The following is a 16,385-nucleotide window of genomic DNA, read 5'->3' on the forward strand; positions in this document are numbered from 1 at the left end:
TCTCGACATGGGGAATCTCGAACTCGGATTTTACCTACCTTATCGAACTCGAATCTCACCCAGCAAAGGGTAAAACCGTTTCTTGTTTCTAATTCATCTATCATTACTCAGTCATTTTTCTACAGATACGGATACCTCACCTTGCCCTACCTACTTGGCTCCAGTATCTGAAGCAGGGCATAGCGGCACACACCGAGCAGGGTCAAGCCACTCCCGCCCCTCGTTACCTGCAGGGACTTTTCTCCCCCAGGCTTCCCTGCTCTCGACAATTGCCGACCTGGCTACCCCTTACCATACGGATTGCACTCATACATAGAAGCCGAACCGACGCCAGGTTCGATCAAGAGGACCAGTGCCAAAAACAAGACAAGGCAGGACAGGATAGAACAGGCTCTACTTCACCAACCATGCCCCGCAAATCAACAGAGTACCGGGTAGTCCATCACAGCTCTTCGTAGGGCTGTCTGTGGCCGTCGTAGCGCTTACTCGAGAAAGGCCTGCAGGGCATGCCACGATGTGTCTGCGTTTATACAGTATTCGGGTATTGTCCGTAGGATAGGATGGGCAATGCAGGTTCGTTTAACCGACGCTGACTGCGGGAGGTGACTTGCATACGGGCGCGGCAGCCTGCCTTGCCTTGGCTTAGTAAGGTAAGGTAAGGTAAGGTTGTGGGCAGCATTCGTCACCCCGTGGGAGCAGGCTGCGATCCTCCTGTCCTGCCCGCCGGGCAATGTAGACACCTAGGAAGATACATACTTACAACTTCCAATCATGTGTCTCCCTGTGTATTCCGTGCTTCTGTCTCCTCCGTCGGACCAGCTCCTGTCAGTGACGCATCCGATGACTCCCCTCAAGAAAAATAGATCATGAAGGCAGCATCAGACGAAGATCCTGCTGCCCTTCGTACCACTACTCACGGATAGATGAAATCAAAACCCATAATGTACTTCATTTTTTTCTTTTCTTTCTTTTTTTTTCTTTGTTTGAAAAGTCCTGGTTACCTAAGACAAGGTCAGCTCGGGGCAATACGGTAGGTTAACGTATGATAGGTATGGTACCTCGTAGGAAACAAAGAGGAATTGGAATTTCCAAAAATCCATGTTTGGAAACAAATTCCAACCGTCATTTTCAGCCCTACAAGTCAAGCTTGATTCGTTCGTCGCTCTGCCGCATTTCCCTAGTAGCTCTTCTGCTACCTATTACCTACCTCACCAACCTACCTACTCAAATTCCAAAATGCTGACTTGAACCCACCGCGCCATCACCTCCAAAATTCCAATCCCGCAAAACCTGAAGCTGACGTCCCATCCGCGTCCCGAACCTGCGTCATCGACGACCTTCGCGATATGCATGCACGCATGCATACCATAGAAAGTTCGAAAATGGTTGCCGCGTATGACAGACAGCCACAACCTTTCCTCCAGCCTTGGGGGACCGCGTTCTCCGTGTCCGTAGCGATACGCTCGATAAACGAAGAACCATCACGTATTATTCCCCCTCACCTCTACCCAGACAAGCCCATCAGAAGGTACTCCATAAGCGGGGTGGGATAGGAAATGGCACGATAGCTACCTAGCTCGCATCATCGGCGTAAATCACATGCGCGGTGCCTGCCCGCCCACCCATCCAACCCCCTCCCCCTCTCCTAGGTAGGTTCTCCTCTTCACGCTTGCTGCTCCGCTCTCCGCATCAGACCCGTTGTAGAACGCAGTGCATCACCCGTCGCGCGATAGTGCCCATGTACCAGGTACATCACCTGTCACATTCACGCCAAATTTCAGCGAGCGACGGGACCGTTCTTCGTCGACATGGCTCGTCCCGAGATGATTAGTGTGGGGTTCGTCTGTTTTTTTTTTTTCGCTCCCGCGCGCTAGCCTCGAACATGAGGTGGTGCACTAGGTACCTTAGACCGTCGTCAGACATCGGCTGAACGGGCCTGGCCTGGACGATACGAACCAAACAAAACTGAATTGCTCGTTGGTGTCAGGTTTGTCACGGGCAATGGGATGCACCATTAGCAGATAGGCAAAAACCACCCCCGTACGTGTATTCAACTAGAAATAGAACAGCATGCCCCCAAAACAAAATAATCCGGTATTGGTAACCCCTTGAATCTCAATCAGCTCGAAAGATGCCCGCTCGGTTATCTTTACATTTCATCAAAACTGGGTCTTCAAAGGGTATCAGTATGCCGCCCAGACAAAGCAGATCCATCGCTCCAATCCAAAATACAGTCTATCATCCTTTATGCCAGGTCTGTTTCCAAGGCAATAACATGTGGGATCTGGAACCCAAAACAGCAGCATCCCAACTAAAGAAAGCAAACAAACGCGCTCGCTAGGCAAGATCAATAAACTTCAGTCGACCGGCTCGCTTCCTCGGGGTATATGCGACGATTGCCACTCGACCAGTCTTCCGTCGCCGCTCTCGATGGTGCAGAAATGCGCACCTCGCGCTCCGGAGGAAGAGACGTGTGTTCCGGCGAAGCCTCGCGCCCCGGAGACACCATCCCACTCCCTGTAAGCGGGCCAAAAAATTCCTTCGGCGATTTGACAGCACCGTCTCTCCACCAGTGGTACAAAACGTCTTGCTGCCACTTGTGTACGTTGCCAATCCTGAGCCGAAGAGTGTGTATGAACGTTGAATAAAGAAGTTCAACAGCAACTGGCGAAGTACGCAGCTGTTGCAGAAGCCACCGCGTGATAAAATCCGACTTGTCCTCTTCCTTGAATTCGCTAATCAGCCTAGAAATGCCCAGCTCCTTCTGAGCCGCTCGAAGCTGCGGCAGTGTAGCCGGGTCCGCCGCGTGGATCTTCGCAGCGCGCCTCACCTCCTCAATGGCAGTCACCGGCTCCGGCCGCAGTACATGGTCTGGACGAGATAAGAGTTCGGAAAACCGGCTATGGGCCAGGGATCCAGATCTTGGGGGAGTGTTGTCGAGCGCCATGTCTTCGCCAATAGTTGGGTCGAGAGCGTGTGCGATTTCAAAGGACGGGTGCTTCTTCATCGCACCATTTTCTTCGCAAGTCCGCTTCAGCCTGGAAACCTCTTCTGTCAGGCGATCCATGTCCTCCCGCTTCTCGCGCTCCTCTTCCGGGTATTCGTCCATGAATTCGACTTCTTCCGCGCTAGGCTTCATCCCGGTCGATTTCTTAACATCCATGCTGTACGTGTATTGCCTGTGATACAGCAGGAGATCGTCGTACTCTTCTTTGGCGTTGTTCAAGTCCCCGATGGCAGATACAAGGTCTTGCCAAAGCGGATGGGCATCGTCGGAAGGCCCGTGGCGGGAAATACCGGTGAGTTCATATGGTATATCAGGTTGTTCTTCAGATTCGTCATCCTCGGAATCCTCTTCTCGCATCCTTGGCCGGGGTTGTCTCTTGCTACCAGCGGCCAAAAGGCTGAAGAAGCGTGTCTCGGTATTATTGAGGCCTTCCTCTTCTTCGTCTAGCGAGACCTCAAGTTCCTCGTAGTCAACTTCGAAGGTGTGGTATTCCGTTCGAAGTGCCTGCATCTCGGCAAATCGTGTCTCCAACGTTTGGTCAGATGTTGCAGATAGACCACGCCGACCCTTGACAAGAATTGGGCGCAACATGTTCATGAAGTTGTTGTCGGCTTCATCCTTTCTGCGACGCAGGTCCCGAAGAACCTTACGCCGGCCAGCCATGTCCTGCTTTAGAAAGTTCACCCGCTGACGGCGATGCTTCATCTGTACCCATAGCTCCTGTACACCGTCGTCCAGGGATGCCATTGACGCCACCGAAGATGCATCAGAATCGACGAGGCTGGGTACGGAGCTCCGTGAGTTCTCAAGCCGAGAGACTTTGTCCGTAATAGAGTCTGTGATATGTTTCCTCTCTCGCTCAAATACCTGACGATCTTGCACAGTGGGCATAAGCGGTGGAAAGACCACGCGATTTTTTTGTTCAAAGTAATCTGCCTCTACTGAGCTTGTGTCGTCGTCTGAGCTAGTGTATTCGTGATGCCATGAGCCTGATGATAGAGACATGGACGGCGAAAGGCTGCGTTGCATCGAAACCTTTGTCAGCCCTCGACCCCTGAAGGCAGCATCGAGGTTTGACGGCGGCGGCGGCGGCGGCGGAGGTGGTGGTGGGTGAAGGAGCATGATGGGAACGGGTGGCCGCGGTCCTCGGGACTGCGGAGGCGGAGGCGGAGGGTGAGGTCGTTTGTGTCCGTGACTGGCCCGATGGGATAGAGGACGCGGTGTATTCGGGCCTGAGGATTGAGAATCATGGTGTTGTGACGCATCGGGCTTTTGCCATGTAGATGGGGCTGCCATCAAGGGGCCAAGAGAATTTGGTCGTGTCAACGTCGGAGGAGGAGGAGGTGGTGGTGGATATGATCGTGAGAGTGGTGATGGCATGAGCTGAACGCTTTCGGAATAGATAGCATCAATAGTCGTTGCTTCGGATGGAATGGCATGCTCGTGGCATTCGGCATCCCCTGACAAACTCGTGGCGGAGGTCCGTCGTCTGGGGCTTTCGGTCGTAGCCATGAAGAGAGGCTATGGTGCGTACTGGTCGTGGAATAGTTCCATCGCTTGGTAGGGTTTGATTATGCGACAAAGGGAGAGTTCGTCGTCGACGGTCGCTGGAATGAAATTCGAACGAAGGATGTGACGGCTCGACTTGAGAATGTTGTGGGCGTAGTCGACGCGGCTCGTTCCAGTCACCACCTTCTTCAGGCAAGGTAGTGCTAATTACGGATGCATGCCAGCAGAAGCAGGCCAGCAGGAGAGGCAGCACCAACCTAAACAGCAGCAATAATGCAACAAACGTGGGAACAAAACGATGGGTGCTGACCGAGACGAGCAACACCGTTGGAGGAGCCCCCTTGAGCCTTTCTCGGTAAGCGGATCCACTTGCCTCCCGTGTGCTAGCCCCCTTTTGCATCTGCTTCCTGTGCCTTTCGTGCCTTCCCAGCCGTTCAGCGGAGACCAACCAGGTACCTATCTGTGCTCTAGGAGGGTACGAGAGTACGTACTGCGGAGCTAGCTGCTGCCGTCCCGACGCTAGTCCCGATATGTGTCAGCACCACAGCTAATGAGCCCGAGCTTCCGTGGGGGGGCTCTTCTCGGCGGTCCACCCAGGCAGTGACAAGGACCACCGCGCACCACTGGCACCACTGGCAGGTGGACACGGGCAGCGCGGGGTCAAGTCGAGCAGTCGTCGCTACTGGTGGGAAGTCATCCCACACCAAAACACAACGGGACGAAGAAGCGCAGCCTGGTTCCATTTGTCTCTTTTCCAGTCACTTCGTACCGGTACAGAATTTCAATCAACACGCGAGCCAACCGCCGCCGGCCAGCAACCTCTTCGGGCCTTCATACAGCCAGGGGTGGCGTCTCTTGGGTTGCACACCATACAATGAACAGAACGGAGACCAGGGTGTGCAAGCGGGTGCCATCTGTGAGACCACCTCGCGGGACTGGAAGAGGAGAAGGCGAGCCTTTGGGGCCGCCGTTGTTTCTTGTCCACTTTGCTCCACGTACCTACGGTGGGAAATACTCGATGGATAATGAAGTGCATTCATTCGGCTTATCGACCCCGGGTCCATAGACCATACTGTGGCAGTCACTTGGGAGGGTAAACTCGGGAAGAAAAGGCAACCGTGCCGTGTCACACCCTCTTCTCGTCGTTCTCCGTCTTCCGTTTCCTGTCTCACGCTCTCCCGTTGACCGATCTTCTTCCTCACACTCTTTCTCCCAGCCTGGCACCGACATTCCACCTCAGTACATCCCTTTAGGATTCGAAGCTCCTGCAAGACGATGCAGGCTCTGTGAAGGCTCATACCCCCCTTCCTGCAAGAGTACTGTTGCTTTTGCGCCAGTCATATCTCGCAAGATACGTCACGCGTTGCCGCGCAGCTACTTCAACCAATTAAGCGGGCACTCCTTTTATCCTGTCGTGGCCCCGAGGCCTCGAGGCCCGGCTTGCCTGTCGAGGTCCGCTTGTCTGTTGTCTCTTTCTTCTTGAGCCTCAAGCTTACACTATCAACAAGACTCGGTCTCCGTCCCCGAACCCGGTCTTGCGCGGAGGCCCACCCATGATCGGCGCCGAAGTTCGAACCTCTCCAAGTGTCGACACAAAATGCAATCATGCACAAGTCGAGCAGGTCAAGCAAACACAAGTCGAAGAGCGGAGGCGGCAGAGGTGGGAGTACATGGAGTGCATGGAGTGATTGGCAGTGGAATCCAGACTACCAGAAGAACTACAGGTACCGCATGAACAGCAATGGTGAGTCATGAATCGACGTGCTATTGCGAATGCAGCTGACGTCTAAAGGCGAATACGACTATGAGTGGCAGGATATTGCGATGCCGGCGCCGGCGCCGCAAGACGATTTCACTCCCCGAGCAGTAGACGAACTCACGGAAACCATGGACAACCTCGATCTGCCACCTACCACCGAACACAGTTATGGCTATGAGGGACAGGATATCGAGCATAATGGTGAGTTGTGTGACAGCATCGCATAGCTGGGACTAACCCTGCTGCAGATCCATCCTACATGTATGAACCTTCGGCGACATCCCAAGGCAGCTCAGGTAGATCTAGGAAGGGAAAAGAGACAGCCTACGCCCCAGATCCACCCGCTGAACGAAGTCCTTCACCTGAAGACCCTCCCCCGCCGCCATTAGATCCTTTCTGGGGCGCAAAGGGTGGCACCACTGGGCTACAGGATGAAGAATGTAAGCGAGGTTGATCTTGTGAAAAACTGTGCAGCTAACAAATCCAAAGTAGCTCCTCCGCAAGCTGGGGCAGAAAGCCTATATCACGAGTCTGAGGGATATGGGACAGCTCATGATCCAATTACGGCTACATACAGTCAAGGTGAGGCACTCGGCTTAGGGATCTGAACCATGCTGATGTCGGCAGACTCTGGATACGCAACGGCGGACCTAGATGACTATGATGATCCGGTTGTGCAAGAGGCTATGTCGAACCGCAACGAGATGTATGGGACTTCCGGTCACGGCGGGTCATCGACGGATCCCGCATATGGTACAGGTAAGGAACAGGCATAGTCCTCAGTGCCATCCCCATGGCTGATTACCCAGACAGCTTATCCAGCGTACGAGGAGGACGACGGTACGGCAACACCAAAGGGCCGCCAAAGCCCTACACCATCCTTCGACATAAGCGGCACTCATGGGTCTGCTGAAGATCTTGACCCTCGTGAGTGGACATATGCATCTATACCTCGATTCACTGACTCTGACAATTTGGAGGTTACGTCGTTGAACCGTCACACAAATTCCGGCCCGGATCGGTAGGTTACTTTACACATTTATGATTTCACTTGACTAAGTGTGATAGGTCTTCAAGGTTCTATGGTCGGAGCCATCCGGCTCTCACGCCGCAGGGAATTCGACGATATCCGAAAAGCAGCAGATTCAAGACCAGTTTGGAGGGTCTGTATTCATCGGTTTCAGGCGCTTCATTGTCATTGCGAATGACGAAGGGCACTGCACCTGCGTGTAAGTCGGCCTAATTTATCATGTGGAAGTTTTCGCTGACAGATCAGGCCAATCCTCACGTATCAAGGCAAAGCTTGCAACAAGAGGGGCGTAAAAGCCCACAAGCACGGCATGATCTACAGCCACAAGCCTCATCGACCGCTTCGCGATGAGCCAAAGCTTGGATTCCCACCAGTCCGGGCCAAGATCACGATAGAGGGAGAAAAGCTCGCCAAAGAATCGCGCGTGAACTACTCTAAACTTGTCACGGTTGAACACAACGTCAAGGTCTTCTTCATCGGCTACATCAGCCCAGACGACTTTGAAGACGTCGAATATGCCGTCGATGACTGCTGGGAGAAGAAGACCCGAGCGAAGAAGAAGTCAAGAAAATAAGCAGACGCCTTTATCTGCAAACATGTTTGCGTCTCTGTCACAACTTGTGATGGCAGCACATTTTAACAAATTATACGTTTTGGGAGGAGCTAGGCCTACCTGGGCTCCTCTATCACGATGAGACGACAGTCTATTTTGCCGACAACCCGGCTCATTTACTACGCTATTATTGCGGAAGCTATGATATGATGATTCACATGTTGTCAAACATTTACTTGGATTTATCTGGCATAAGATTGTTATTCACAGGGAGTTGGCAGCATTAGCAGCATTGATGCAAGCTCAAACAACAGTGGAGAGCATGGGAACAGGCCATGGTCAGATTGCATTACTAGAGTCTCTTTTTTCTCTCATCTCGTGTGGATCTCGTCAACACGATCACGACTCTCATCTATGTGCTATTTATTCCTCAACACTGAATTACCAACCCTACTTGCTCAGCCTATGCTTGTGAAGTACCCTGCATATGAATTGTGATGGGGCTGCGCCGCAAACCCAGGACGCTGGGTCCTAGAACAATGCAGCCGTACCTTACATGGAATTTACAATTCCTGTCTGGTGTTTTTGCACTTTTGCCCCTAGGATTCCAAGAACCCCAAGGACCCCAAGGCAGCGAAAATGCAAAATGCTGTGCATCAGTAATCGGCCCCGACCGCACGCTTTTCCCCGGTGTGGGCCTGGTGTCTGGGCAACTGGAGCTAGCGGGACAGCCGAGGCTCGGTATCTTCTCCCCCGCAAACGTCACCGCCCGGGGTAAGGTCGGTTCTAAACTCTGGGGAAGACACGAATTGATTGATTAGCTGTACGGATTTCCAATCCCGGGCCCCCTTTTTACCTTCTTCATCCCCCATACTCTTCATTTTATTCCGATCTTCCGACCTTCTGTCCTTCTAAACTTGCTCTTCTTCATTAGAAACCTTTGAAACAATCAATTGAATCACAGGAACCCCGGAGAAATCATCAGCAATGGCCGAAGCACAGCTCAACGACTTTCCCTCCCTCTTCTCCCTCAAGGGCAAGGTCGCCGTCGTCACCGGCGGCTCTCGCGGTCTTGGTCTGCACGCCGCCTCAGCGTACGTTCAATCTCTCCTTCTCTTTTCTTGCGTGTGCTCTTTAATCCGTCCAGGACCATGGTGAAAGGAAACCTTTGACTGACGATGGAAAAAAAACAACAGCTTCCTCCAAGCCGGTGCCTCCAAAGTCTTCATCTCCTCCCGCAAGGGCAAAGCCTGCGAAGAGGCATGCAAGGCCCTCAACGCCCTGCCCGACCTCCAGCCCGGCGCCGTCGCGATCCCGATCCCCGCGGACGCGGCGTCCATCAAGGGCGTGGAGCACCTCGTCGCCGAGGTCAGGAAGCACGCCGACCGCGTCGATATCCTGTTCGCCAACGCGGGCGCTACCTGGGGCGAGGCGTTCGACACCCACCCGGACGAGGCGTTTGCCAAGGTGATGGATTTGAACGTCAAGGGCGTGTTTAACACCATCCGGCTGTTCACGCCGCTGCTCGAGAAGAGCGTGGCCGCGAACAAGAGCGCTGGCGGCGAGCCGGCAAAGGTTATCATCACGGCGTCTGTTGCGGGCTTGGGGGTCGGTACGCTGGGCAAGCAGGGCACGTATGGGTACAGCGCCAGCAAGGCCGCCGTATTGCACCTCGGTCGCAACTTGGCGCTGGAGCTTGCTCCCAGAGGGATTACCGTGAATTCCATTGCCCCCGGCTTCTTCCCGAGTAAGATGTCCAACGGGTTGTTGGAGATTGGCGGCGGCGCGGATAAGATTGGCAAGGGGAACCCGATGGGTCGGCTGGGACGGCCGGAGGATATCGCGGGCGCGGTGGTGTACCTTGCCAGTCGGGCGGGTTCGCATGTTAACGGGGAGGTTATTGCTATTGATGGCGGGTCGTTGTGGCAGAGGGGGGAGTTGAATGTTCCTCCTAGTAAGTTGTAAGGAAGCTTCTGAGTAGGCTGTGTAGATGGTGTGTTGTTTTTTTGAACAAGAATATGTAATTGCCTCCCATCAGGGTTCACTTTGCCTTTGCCTCGAGTCTATCATGCTACCGTAATGCAGTTAACTTGCACTGCTGACCCCTTACATCCCGTCAATATGTACAGATTGGTAACAGAGCCAAGAAATCAGAAGATCGAGAGAGTTCAAGACAGCAAAAAAAAAGTCTACAACGGCTTCCGCGCCACCCAAAAACTCGCCCGGTACGTGGTATGCAACATACTCTCCCCATCATGGATATACGGCGCCGCAATCCCCGTCTCCCTCCTCTCCACCACAAAACCCACCTTCTCGACCAACGCCATGACCTCGTCATCGCTCAACTCGAAGCTCCCCGGATCCGCAATTCCCGACGAGTTACTCGCATCGTGGTCGCCATCGCCGTCGGTATCGCGCCCGTGGTTTCCGGGGGCATTATTCTCAAAGTGCCACAGCAGGGGCCCGAAATTGATGAGGAGACCGCCGGGGCGGAGGGCGTGGTGGATCGTCTCGAGGTAGCGGATGAGGTTGGGCGCCGTGTCGAGGAAAAAGACGGTCGCGACGGCGTCGTAGGCTGAGGCGTGCTCGGCGTCGGAGTAGAGGCAGAGGAAGTCTGCGGCGCACATCGACATGCTGCCAATCCCTGCGCCTCCCGATTCAGAAGACTGCTGCTGCTGCTGCTGCTGCACCCGCGCGAGTTCCGTCGCCGGGTGGATGTCGGGTACGGCGCAGCTCCGGAGGTGGTTCTCGCGCGTGCGGTGGTTGGAGAAGGAGTGGACCCAGGGGTAGATGTTATGTTGGCCTGCTTGTTTTGTGCAGTTTAGGATGTAGGAGGAGGCGAGGAGCTGGTGGTAGGAGATCTCGTTGCCCTCTGCGTCGTGGCCGTTGAGACAGAGATCGAAGACGAGGCGGCCTAGTCCTGCGCCGGGGACGAGGACTTTCAGGGGTTCCGCGGCAGCGACGTTGGCGTCTGTCGTCGTAGCAGAAGACGACTGTCGGGCCTTGCGCTCGCGATCGAGGGCTTCAAGGACAGGACCGTAGCATATGCTGCGCTCCTCGGCGCCCTCTGCGGACCAGTCGCGGTAGAATTGGCGGAGGGTGCTGCGCGCCTTATCGGTGTCGCCGTGCTTTGCGACGCCGACCCAGTTGTCCGGCAGTTTGGGTTCCTCTGTCGAGTTCTCGTCTACGAGGTGGAAGGAGCGCAGGCCGTTGTGGGCGATGGCGCGGGCGAGCTCGGCGTTGGACTCGATGGCGTCGTCGGTGCGCTCGAGGGTGTCGAGGAAGTTGAAGGGCGGAGCCGCGAGCATCTGCCAGTGCGCCTGAGGTAGGGCGTAGAAGGATTGGCGGCGGAGGTGGGTTACGTTGAAGTGTGCCACTTTTGCGTATTGGCTGTAGGATGGTTAGTGAGTTGAAAGGATTGAGGTCGTGATGGTGGTGAGGAAGATGAGAATAAGAGTGAGGGTGAGTTCCGTTCGTTTGGCACGTCAGGGTGAAGAATTTCTTCCGCCTTGCGGGACTCGCCCGTGATATAGCAGTGGTCCCCTCATCCAATTGCAGAAGAGGAAGAGAAAATAGAACATAAACCACTCACAGAAATGAGCCGAGGGCACAGAAAATGACCCTCGTCTCCTCCGGATCGTCAACCGTGTTCTCCATGCCGCTCCATTGCTCGTCGTCCGCCATGGCTGGCTAGTCTGGCTTTCCTTCCCCCTATTTCCTTCCCTCTCAGATTTCTGCGCGTAATTCTTGCGCCAAAAGAAACGGCGTTAGAATTCCCCAAAATGCACACACCAAGATTCGAACGCCGGTGAGATTACTGAGTTTTCCCGCGTTTGGTATGCTCGATAGTGATGATGGTGTTGCGCAAAGTGCCTCTGATGAGGGGCACCGATTCCGAATCACCCCTGCTCAAAATCGCCAGAACACTCTCAACAAACTTGAATAGTGATCGAAAGTTGCTTGGCGAATGATATGCTTTCCGCGTTGGTACGAGTGAAGCAATTGGTCCACTCCGGACTACCGAATTCGTTTGAGAGGCAAACAGGAGCGTGAGCGGAAAGGGAGGTTGAAGAAAAAAAAGCAACCCGTCAATACCCCGCGGCGTCGTTCCTCCCAACCACCCCGCCGAAAAAAAGGGTCCCCGCCCCTCCCCCTCCACGCCCCGACAGCGGCCGGCGGCTGCCGCGATCGCTCGGGCCTGCAAGGATCCAATGAGTTACCGGCACCAACTCATCGTCCAGGTTGTGCAGCAACCCCCGCCTAGAACACCGTGGGGCTGGAAACTTTATCGCTGAAGGTTCCGCTTACCAATTAGTAATGAACTCGGTCGGACACCGCAACATCATGGACTTGAAAACAGTTCCATTCATACTTTAGTGGGAGCCGAGCTGACAGATACACACCTCCAGATAAGACCATGGGTTGTAAGAACATGGCTATCTTTTCCTCTTTCTACAAGTAAATAATATTAGAACGGGGCGGTCAACGCACTGGATTTCATTAGGCTTAAGGCAGGTAAGTTGCCCCCCCTCCCTCAGTATCCGTACATAGCAGTAGTGACCGACTGCGTGGGAATCATTCAATGACACGGATAACGGTATTTCAAAACCACATGTGGATTCAGAACACAGCAAATCTTGAAACGTGCCAAAATCTACCACCGCTATAGACGAAAAGATCAGGTTCCTGGAATACAAAGCTTCGTGGTGTATAACCAGACATTTCAAGCTAGAATGAGCATACCCAAGAATTCCATATCCGTCTCCAAACCTTGAGTTAACAACGATGACGAATGGCGATATCAACTACAAATGTCCTAGCTCACATCATAAACCTCACTTGACTTCACTTCAACATCGAACCTCAACATTTCAACTCACCTCGACATGACACTTCAACACTACAATCCCCTCATCATTATCACCCATAATCACAGCTGCAAAACACAATTACTGAATCCTCATTTCATTGCTTCGGCCCAATCATCAATCTACATGATCGCGTTGCTCGCGTTGCTACTCTACACATCCATCCCGCAAGGCACAAAGTCCCCGATACCAGAAATTACCACAAAGCAATCCCCAAACGCCCGCATTTCTCAAAATATGCTCGCCAATCGCAACTCAAACTCATTTCGTGTCTTTGTTTGTTTTTCTCCATGATCCATCTCCCAACTTCCTTCGTCCATCGTCCATGCAGTCTCGGATGAGAATTCAAGACTCATCATGCCTCATTTCGCGAAACTTGCTCTTCATCTTTCATATCCTATCAACCGTGACTTGTAAATATCACCAGGATCATGGCCATGACATGACCATCATAACTCAGTGATCACGGTGACGACGCTCCTTTCTCCTCTTACGCCTCTCATCCGCGTAATCACTGCTCACGGCGCTCTGGCTGCTCAAACCAGGAATGACGTGGTGATACGACTTGTTCCCCACATCGCTCTCCAGCGCGCTCGTGATATCGCTCTCGGCCCAGCTGCCCGGCATACTCGGCTCGGGCTCTTCCCTCGGCGGCGGGAGCGCGTAGCCGCGCGTGTTCTGGTCCTCGGCGACCGTGCTCGCCCGCTGGAAGCTGAAGTCGCGCCTCGAGCTACCCGCAGCCCGGCCCCGCTCCTGCAGCTTCTTGGCCTCGGCGCGGATGCGCTGGCGCTCGCGCTCCTCGTTGCGGTCCGCCGTGCTGTACACCTTGCGAATACCGCCGTGGCCGCTCTTCTTGTGGGGCGTAGACGTCGGCGTGGTCTGCTGGCCTGACAACAAGCTGGTTGAGACGTTGGATTCGGTAGGGTTCGTTGAGCCATCCCACTCGGACGCCTCGGACTCCTTGTTCAGACCGCCGACGCGGGCGGGCTTCTCATGGCGGTAGGAGCGGAGGTGCTTCTTGGCCTCGCGTTCGGCCTCCTCGTCAATGAGCACGCCGGCCTCGTCGTAGTTCTGGGACGAGGCCTTCTCTTTGTGGCGCGCGGCCTCCTTCTCCCTGCGTCTCTTCTCCTTCTTGCGCTCGCGCTTCTCACGGGCGCCGATGTCGCTAGGCCCCGCCGTGATGCCTGACAGGGTAGTTCCCGAGATGCTCGTCTGGTTGTCGTCGTAGTCCTTGTAGACGCTGCCGCCTCCGAGCTTGGTCGACTTGGTGGCGCCGGACAGGAGAGTGCCGTTGGGACCCCTGCGGCGGAGCACCGTCGTCTTGTAGTCATCCCAGTCGTTGTCCTTGAAGTAGAAGCCTCCGTTGCGGGCCCAGAAGAAGAACCAGATGCCGGTGATGACAAAAGCGGCGCCGATGAGGCCGAACAGCACAAAGATGGCCGTGTTGTTGATGTTGCCCGGGTCGGTGACGCCGACGTGGGGGTCCTCCTTGTATCCCGTGCTATCGCGGGCGAGGAGGAGGGAGCGAGCGGCGAGAGGCCCGACGGAGCCCGCGTCGATTGATCGGGCTGTGATGTCTGCTGGGTCGGGGAGGCTCGAGAGTCGTCTGCCCGCGATGAAGGAGCGGGCTTGGTGCGCCAGGCCGTTGACGACGGCCGGAGCCATGATTGGCAAGACGGACTTCAGTTGAAGTCGAGGTACGTGGTGTAAAAGCTTTTTCGGTATGAAATCTGGGTAGTGGTTGACGATTGCTGGCAGAACCAGCGATGATGGAGGTGAGACTGGAATGTGTGGTTGTGGATGCTGTAAAGGGAATGCTTCTTCTGCAGTCCACTCTAGTCAGAGAATGGGTAATACGCACTCTATTCTCCCGGTTGAATGTCGAAAAGGTGAAGAATGCGGACAAGGTAAGAGGTGAAAGTTGCCTGGCCAGCCGCGTGGTGGCGGAAGGCTTGTTCCTATAGAAACCAGAAATTGCCGTGGCTGGGGGATGTGCGCGAACAAGTGAGGTGGTTGGTGGGGGAATCTGCCTGGGGGTCGCTTCCTTGCTCTCTCTCGGGACTTTTTTTTGCGCCTGCCCAGGACTCCAAGGTGAAATGGCCTTGTAAGATGGAGGAAAAACACTGACTACGGACAAATAGCTTGGCCCTTCGATTCGTGTGCAACCCGATGCGACCTCCAAAGGCCGTATTCTGTGTTAGCGAAATAGTGTCCAGCACCCCATCGCGCCTGCTCTCTCCCAGCCTCCCGTCCCAATGACGTCGGAAGTAAACAGACCCCACCCGCAGCCCAGCAACCGCATCCACCATGCTCACCTCACTCACACCTCACTCACCTTACCCAATCACGCCAAACCATGTACCCCCTTATCCCCTTTCGTGAATCGTCGGGCACCATCCAGGGCCAAAGCCGCAAATGTCACAAAAAACGGGAACACCAACGGACAACGGACAATGGGACCATTCCATTCGAACCGTTGGGTTCTCCCGTACCCGCCGCGCGGGAGCCAGCGCACGCGGTATCCACATCCGTTCGAACGCTTTCATTCCCAACACGCGCCGAGTGACATGTTCCCTTCCGCCCCCCATCCCATATCCAGCCATCCAGAAATAAACTACCTAACTTGACGAGCATCCGTACCAAACACACTTCAAAGAAAATGTCACTGCAGAGAAGAAAAGAAGTGAAAGATGGCCCGTCTTGTCTTCTCAGACGAATCCTCCAGGGCCTTTCAAGCGACCACACTCTAAGGCCTCCCCAACAGGTGAACTAATCCACCCCGTTTCAAATCTGTATCACAACGCCGGCGCCAACAGCTAGACGCTGAACATGCCCGGAAACTTCGTTCTTATATCCAGGGGGCGGGATTATATTCACCAATTGAGTGTCCGAACCTTGATGTTACTGGTCTTGCAAGAGCTCAGGAGAGCAAAAATACATACAGTCACTGAGTCCGTAGAGTTCCAGAAGCAGTCTGGAGTGTAGTCTCCCTATTCATCGGGATGCCCGGAACGGGCAAGTGATTGACTCCGGCGGTCCTCCGTGTTAAAATGGAAGGAGGGGCGTGAACGTACAAAGATCATCATTCAACGTCCGCTGGCACCATAATCGCGAGACAATTAAGCACATTGCAAACGATAGAGTTGTTGTTCCAACGACATGTTTATTTCATATGCGGCCTACACGGCTCAGCCATGTTAGGGGTATCTTATCCTTGCCGCTAGAATAGGGAAATGAGATGGGTAGTTCATCCGCTACCAAATACCATACACCATAATAGCCCCCATTGACATTCCAGAACCACTCCCCTTTTTACCTGCCCGTCCCAAAAGGCTGGGGCCCTGAATGAACTACGTCCTTTTGTAGTCTCCAACAACGCCCCATGCCCGTGGCTTTGGAGGGGGCAGCCGAACCCATCCCAATGGTATCCTGCTAACAATGTCCTCTAAGCAGAAATGAAGAAGAAGAAAACAGAACCGCGCAAGGTAGCTAACTAAGCGTAACAATTTGCTGAATACCCTTCTCCCTAAAAGCACAAGAAGTGCGAACTTCCCGGATTGCCGATACAGGTTGTCTATCAAAATCGTCCAGTCCGGATGTCGTGCGCTAAAGGAAACACGACACCCATGACTCCTTCCGGGTTAGGAGACTGGAAAAGT

The 16,385-nt window shown here is 54.2% G+C and overlaps 5 protein-coding genes across 5 annotated transcripts; 2 read left to right on the plus strand and 3 right to left on the minus strand.

The window, feature by feature from the left end:
* Nucleotides 1-2,347: 2,347 nt before the first annotated feature.
* Nucleotides 2,348-4,519, minus strand: CTAM01_03802 (uncharacterized protein; the record flags this gene model as incomplete). Its single annotated transcript, XM_060519833.1, has 1 exon — nucleotides 2,348-4,519. The coding sequence occupies one exon, from the start codon at nucleotides 4,517-4,519 to the stop codon at nucleotides 2,348-2,350; it is 2,172 nt and encodes a 723-aa protein (XP_060385254.1).
* Nucleotides 4,520-6,121: 1,602 nt separating this feature from the next.
* On the plus strand, nucleotides 6,122-7,879 carry CTAM01_03803 (uncharacterized protein; the record flags this gene model as incomplete). Its single annotated transcript, XM_060519834.1, has 9 exons — nucleotides 6,122-6,260; nucleotides 6,309-6,476; nucleotides 6,524-6,715; nucleotides 6,768-6,857; nucleotides 6,903-7,034; nucleotides 7,089-7,202; nucleotides 7,256-7,296; nucleotides 7,344-7,504; nucleotides 7,552-7,879. 9 exons carry the CDS (start codon nucleotides 6,122-6,124, stop codon nucleotides 7,877-7,879), a joined length of 1,365 nt encoding a protein of 454 aa, XP_060385255.1.
* Nucleotides 7,880-8,845: 966 nt separating this feature from the next.
* CTAM01_03804 (short chain dehydrogenase) lies at nucleotides 8,846-9,823 on the plus strand (the record flags this gene model as incomplete). Its single annotated transcript, XM_060519835.1, has 2 exons — nucleotides 8,846-8,952; nucleotides 9,055-9,823. 2 exons carry the CDS (start codon nucleotides 8,846-8,848, stop codon nucleotides 9,821-9,823), a joined length of 876 nt encoding a protein of 291 aa, XP_060385256.1.
* A 224-nt stretch (nucleotides 9,824-10,047) lies between these two features.
* Nucleotides 10,048-11,542, minus strand: CTAM01_03805 (uncharacterized protein; the record flags this gene model as incomplete). Its single annotated transcript, XM_060519836.1, has 2 exons — nucleotides 10,048-11,248; nucleotides 11,451-11,542. 2 exons carry the CDS (start codon nucleotides 11,540-11,542, stop codon nucleotides 10,048-10,050), a joined length of 1,293 nt encoding a protein of 430 aa, XP_060385257.1.
* Nucleotides 11,543-13,182: 1,640 nt separating this feature from the next.
* On the minus strand, nucleotides 13,183-14,391 carry CTAM01_03806 (uncharacterized protein; the record flags this gene model as incomplete). Its single annotated transcript, XM_060519837.1, has 1 exon — nucleotides 13,183-14,391. The coding sequence occupies one exon, from the start codon at nucleotides 14,389-14,391 to the stop codon at nucleotides 13,183-13,185; it is 1,209 nt and encodes a 402-aa protein (XP_060385258.1).
* Nucleotides 14,392-16,385: the final 1,994 nt, after the last annotated feature.

The sequence above is a fragment of the Colletotrichum tamarilloi genome (genome assembly GCF_030869305.1).
Source record: "Colletotrichum tamarilloi strain Tom-12 chromosome Unknown Scaffold_9.1, whole genome shotgun sequence".
Taxonomy (NCBI): domain Eukaryota; kingdom Fungi; phylum Ascomycota; class Sordariomycetes; order Glomerellales; family Glomerellaceae; genus Colletotrichum; species Colletotrichum tamarilloi.